This window comes from Physeter macrocephalus, chromosome 2, assembly GCF_002837175.3.
Source record: "Physeter macrocephalus isolate SW-GA chromosome 2, ASM283717v5, whole genome shotgun sequence".
Classification (NCBI taxonomy): domain Eukaryota; kingdom Metazoa; phylum Chordata; class Mammalia; order Artiodactyla; family Physeteridae; genus Physeter; species Physeter macrocephalus.
Window position 1 is genome coordinate 66,457,819 of NC_041215.1, and position 6,000 is coordinate 66,463,818.

The 6,000-nt window shown below is 38.2% G+C and overlaps 1 protein-coding gene across 3 annotated transcripts in view; it reads right to left on the reverse strand.

Annotated features, from left to right (window-relative positions):
* RBMS1 (RNA binding motif single stranded interacting protein 1) overlaps positions 1–6,000 on the reverse strand; it is a 96,108-nt gene that overhangs the window by 39,307 nt on the left and 50,801 nt on the right. For all 3 annotated transcript variants that reach the window (XM_055088106.1, XM_055088113.1, XM_024122384.2), the window contains exons 2-3: positions 5,297–5,355; positions 220–311 (exon numbers count right to left, since the gene is read on the reverse strand). In XM_055088106.1, coding sequence (XP_054944081.1) covers positions 220–311; positions 5,297–5,355 — 151 coding nt within the window. The remainder of the gene's footprint in view (positions 1–219; positions 312–5,296; positions 5,356–6,000) is intronic.

A 6,000-nucleotide genomic window follows, 5' to 3' on the forward strand; every position in this document is an offset into this window, starting at 1 on the left:
ATACAGTTATAAAATTCTTCTTCACATATAAAATTATGAGGAACAGTCTTTGGCAAAATAGCTACCATTGAGGATGCGAAGGCATGGGACAAGTGTCCACAGGTTACTGTGGCTCTCCGGGATAGAAGGAAGAACTTGGATGGTGACAGGAAGAGCCACGTATCTAGCTTCAGAACCAAAGCCAGAGACCAGAGCAGTGAGTACAGGCTCTCAACTCACCTTTGCCATTTGAGCTTGAACCCCACTTGCCTTCAGGGCAGACACAGCCTTCTGAGCTGCTGCAGGACTGTCAAAGTCGACAAAACCATAACCTGAAATGCAAAACACACTTAGTATTTAAGCCATTATTTTACGATTACGTAAAGAGGAAAAGGATAACTCCATTTTGGTCTCTGATGCAGGCAACAGAAATGAAAGCCCTGACGTCCTGAAAAGTCTCAAGCTTTACAGCCGCAATGCAACATCCTCCTCGAGCTGTCCTTCCCCATGTATCACGGGCTAGGCAAGTTTCCCTTCAAAGTTAAAAAAAAAAAGGAAAAAAAAAAACAGTTTTTTTCCTTTTCCAGATCTTTTTCTCAGGTGTCCTGTACTTACTGGGGGGAAAAAAAAGACTAAGTTATACCAAGATTTTTTTAAAAAAAAGGAAAAAAAAAATCGACTTCAGAGAAGTAGCATTTTTAATAATTTGGTAAGAAAGATGGTGCTATCCTATAGAGCTTACAAGTGTATGTTTATTCTGCAGACGACATTTTATTTTTCAAATAAGTACAACCACTGGATACCTCAAATATAAAATAATCTAAATGTTAGAACTTGGTTAAAAATATCATTATTTATCTAAAATAGAGCTCATGATCTCTTCAAAATAAATAAAGCGGGGGGGGGGGGATGGCTCCAGAAACCCAAAATAGCTGTTTTGGCAGTTCATGTCCTAAAGTCTAAAAACAAAACATAATAAAACAAATAAATAAATAACCTCCTAAGAGAGGTCCTGGTTCAAAGCGTATTTATCCACAGCTTTTCAAACATTTTAAATAAGCTGGTCAGTTATTCTGCCTGGCCACGACAAACCAAAAGCAGGAAATGATGGGGAAAAAGGGTCGGGTTGAGGGTAGGGCTGCTACAAAATAATCACATGGATGGTATCCATATGCTAATTATTAGTGAAAATGAATAGCAATCAAGAAAAGAGGAAAACTATACAAAGAACAGGCCTTAAGCAGCATATGAGCAACAGCTCCATGAACTTCACTGATCCATAAGCATCACTGTATTAAATCAGGCAATCACTGATTTGTCACTATGATAACTCTTAAGTTACTGAGAAAAGGTTCAATTCTATTTAGCACTCTGTTTAAAAGATCAGGGTACCAGGCAAAAATACCAACAGAGATTTCCTTGGAATTCAAACCTATTATCAAATTAATTTTAAATGAGGAAGAATATTTTGAAAAAGAAAAGCCCTGTTTGGAGGTTGCACAGAAGAGGGGCCAGCCCTATCATTATTTGCAGATATTATAAAGCTACAGTAATTTAGACAGGAAGACTAGTGTCAAAATAGGCAAATATATGCATCAACAAGACCAAACAGAAACTTCAGAAGTAGTCCAAAGGTGAGTGTGCAGTATTAATACCAAAAATATTGCCTGGTAACAAAACTAGTGAACTAGACTATGGATTACAGAAATAGATGTTTTAGGAGACAGAAGTGTCAAAGCTGAAACAAGCAGCAGCCTCCTTCGAGTACTTGGAATTGGGTTGGAATAAGGCCTAATTTGATTTTGACAGTGAGTGGAGAAATAGCCAGGTTGGAAAGAAAAAGAAGAGGCTGACCCAAGTACAAGCAGAGAATGCTACTCAACAGCCAGGTTAGAAGTCAGGTTAAACGTATTTTGGATTTTTTTAAGAAATCTGTTGTTAATGCTAATATGCAACCCGTTATGAAGGTACACACAGGCACACACATACTCACTCTCTCACTCTCATACATATTTTACTACCACACACAATTTAAGCAGGTCATAAATGAACACCCAACTACACTGAAATGATGTAACTTCTACTGATGGATATTTAAGACACCCTCCTTAATTTTGCTGTTGTCAATAAATTACAATAAACAGAAGATCTCAAGTTTGATATTCATGTAGTTGAAATTGCTATTCATTCAGGTAATATTAGTATTATTTTATCTGTTATTTCCTTATTAGGAAAAATCCATAATGGTTGCATTTTTAGTTAACTGTTTATAACCTTTTCTGGCCTTGCCCGATGTCTACTACACAGCTGTTTCATAAATATTTGCTGAAAAGCAAATATAACAGGTAAGCATACAACCCTGGGCTCTTTCACTTCCTCTATTATATTACTTTCAAGTAAATATAAGAGTATATAAATGAGTTTCACAGGTTCCATGGGTTTCATTATGTAAATATGTATACAGATATTTCTGAAGGTGGGATAAACTAAGCAACACAGCATCCTCTCACTGGGCCTCCAAGAGGATGCTTCTCAGGTCTCAGGACCAGGAACAGTTATGGTATTCCTGCTTCTTGGATTTTCTTCTACATTGTGATTACTGAATCATGGGAATAGGTATGTTTATTTTTGCTTTGGCAACTAAGAAATACATGGCTATTTCTATAGTAACATGAAGTTTCCTGCTCTTACTCCTATTTTCCCTTTGGTCTGACTTATCCTCACCCCCTTTACGTGTGTGTGTGTGTGTGTGTGTGTGTGTGTGTGTGTGTGTGTGTTTTCTGGTCTTATATGCAACTCTGTAAACATTGATAATTAACCAGTCAGTATCACAATCAATCCGTTGTAAGTTTTTTTTTTTTTTGGTCCTGAACTACCATACATTCCAGTGCTGAAAAGCATTTAAATACCCTTTGTTGGCTAAAAACTGACAAAAATTGAAAGGTAGAAGAGCAACTGAATAGTGAATTTTTAAATTTAATAACTACGATAACATGTTATTCAGAGCAATATTTCCTTCAGCTTAATTCTGTCTTCTGGAGAGAGGCTTCAAAATATGTTTTGTGCCAAAAAATGTTCTATGACCTATAAGGTCTCTAATTTCCAGGTATAAAATTCTTTGATCTGTTCAACTCTCAAAAAATTAGTATACAAAACAAGCACTTTCCATTTATACTAATAACCTCTTAAGCATTACCTATATTCATCCATCCATCCACCTACTCACCTTCTCAAGTTATCTATAACATGGCTAACATGTTATCTGTCTTTATTATGAGCTATGCTGTGTTATTTTTTTCTCATTTGTCCTAAAATTACTATTTTTCAGAAGCTCTTTCATTCTCCCTTCCAGAATTTTATAAACCCGTTCTTGCTTACTCTCTCCCCCTCACTCACTCACCCACACCCCAGATATCTGTTGCTATTTCTTCCTGAGAGGCCTGTGGGACACAGAGAGACTCAGAAGGTTTCTCTCATCGCCCCCCGCCCCACCCCGACATAAGGCAGTCTCTCCTGAGGCTCAATTTAGGAGCACATCTCCAGGAGACATGTATCAAAAACCAGTGCTGAATTATTCTTATCCTTATTTAGAAGTCCCAGAAATCTCTCCACTTATCTTTGGACCCTTCCCAAATATCATGGGTTTGTATTATGATGTTTGGTTTAGCTTTAGTATTTTTTTACTCGTACCTTTTCCAGATTATGCTAAGCATTTTGTGGAGTTTTGGCTTCCAGGCAATAGGGTCTTGCTGGAAAAGAGTGTATAACAGTAGCGTGTCCAGTGTAGAGGTGTGGCAGATAATTCACCCAGGGAGGCCTCTGGGTCCTCTCTCTCATGTAACTAGGGCAGCTGTGCTTTTTTAACACACTGATCTGCTGCGAAGACTTCTTTTTGGGGGGTAAGGGGGTTGGGGAGGTGAGGAGGAAGAAAGGAAGGGTAAGGTTATAAAATGACTTGTCTACTGTGATTTCTCTCTTGGTTTGAAACAAATGCTGAGATCAGCTTCCTGTTTTATACCTGCAAGAGTCTGGTTTTTTTGTTATAAAACCGAAAGGTTTTTTTCTGTATCCCTGCTCACCCAAATCATTTTAAAATATGGTAAACAAGACTAATCTGGTAACTGGGTAGACATTTCAGTCTACAATTTGACTCTCTCCAGTTTAATCCACTGAAAATATTAATTGAGTACCACTCTATGTAAAGCATTGCTCTATTCACAGTCCTAAGGCAAAACTGCCTGAATGTGCCATGTTGACTAAACATGGGCTTAGATATTTGCCACAATAGCTCCTTTAAATTCAGGAGCTTTGAAGGAGAGACAGAAATACAATGAATCACTTCAAGTCTAGATTAAAGGAAATGGCTGGCTTCTATGGTGAGGCCCTACCATACCATCCAGAGGCTTCATTTATGTTCTCTGCCTTTTTCAGATTGTGCTAAGCCACAGCCGTCACCACTACTTGAAAAACTGGGGTCTAATTAATGAGGAGATTTGCCTTCTCTGCCTATTCCTGTCAACCTTATTTCAATTCACGGGGCCAGTCGTTAGACTCAAAGTCAGCTGACTCTATTCTTCCCCTTTCCTAGAAATCACATGCCTATTGTTAAGATGCTGGATCATTAAAAGTCAGAACCACGGAGCATCAGCGCTGCCTACTCCAGACGCCTCCTCTTCCAGCTCATGGAGCCGCATGAGCTCATCCTAATTACACGGAAAACTGAAGGTCAGTGCATCAAATTAATGCAGCAGCATATTTCAAAGGGGCGTATGACCTCCCCTCCCTATTACAATTCGGTCAGTGAAAATGGTTCTCTCCTCCCCGCTGCCAATATTGTCAACAGGCATTCAGCAGAGAACAATTGGGAGTATTGAAACATGTAATTAAGTACTGCTTAAAACTACTCTAATTAATAGAGCCAATTTGCACAATATGTAATCTTTTCAGTTCTTTAGTGCAGTCCAATGGTCTTCAGTAAGCAGCTCTAATCTCCTCAGGCTCAGGAAAGAAAAGCTATTTTCTAACTCTACTCCCCTTTTAAGAGCAGGGGATAAATGCCAGCCGGTATTTTGCATGTTAACTCTACTGGCGTCAAATCTGGGATTCTGGCAAAGGGCTAGCTGCTGTTGGGTTTCCAGCCAAAACTCAACCAGGGACAAACGCAAGCAATATGCTGACACTGCAAGACAGAAACTGGGTGACATGTAAGATTTGGATTTTAATAAATGGAGGTAGTTTTGAAACCAAAGATCAAGTTTAAAATTCCATTATTTTTCTAAAGCCCTGATTTAGCAAATCATCAGCCAAGGAAACATACCTTTGCATTTGTTCGTTGTCTTATCCAAAATTGCCTTCGTGGAAACAATTTTCCCATATCTAAGAAAAAAAAGAGAAAAAAGGAAGTTATAATTGAGGAATCTTTATTAATGTCTAAGTCCAGAGAACACACAAACTTATCAAACATCTGCAAACTTTCAAGTACAAAATGTTCTTTACTAGGGGACAGGAAATGAGAATTCTAAACACAAACTAAACTGAAAAGGGGGAACAGCTAGGCCTCTCATTTGAATCTCTGGATTACAGTTTGATGTCTAGCTTTGAGGAATCAGGTACTTACCTGATGATCTTGGGACCAAAAAAATGGAATGTGAGCTCTATAAAAATAGTTTCGTCTAGTAACACCATGTCTGTGGTCAAATACCCAAAGGCAAGGCTACAGAAGTGTTAATGGAAAGTACTAAGATCAACACAGCCTTTATGAACTAATCACGGTGGGAAAGCTGCCTGGATCATATCTATTCATTTTGCTTTTGCAGGCAGCTCTGCATGGCTCTAGATCACCACAGAAAGGTGCATATGCGTATATATCTTTAACACACTTGATGTGGTATTTAAATATTTTAAATGTGATATTTAAAACAGGTCTTTTTTTACCTAAGATGGTTTTTTTTTTTTTTTTTTTTTTTTTTTTTTTTTTTTTTTGGTGGTATGCGGGCCTCTCACTGTTGTGGCCTCTCCCGT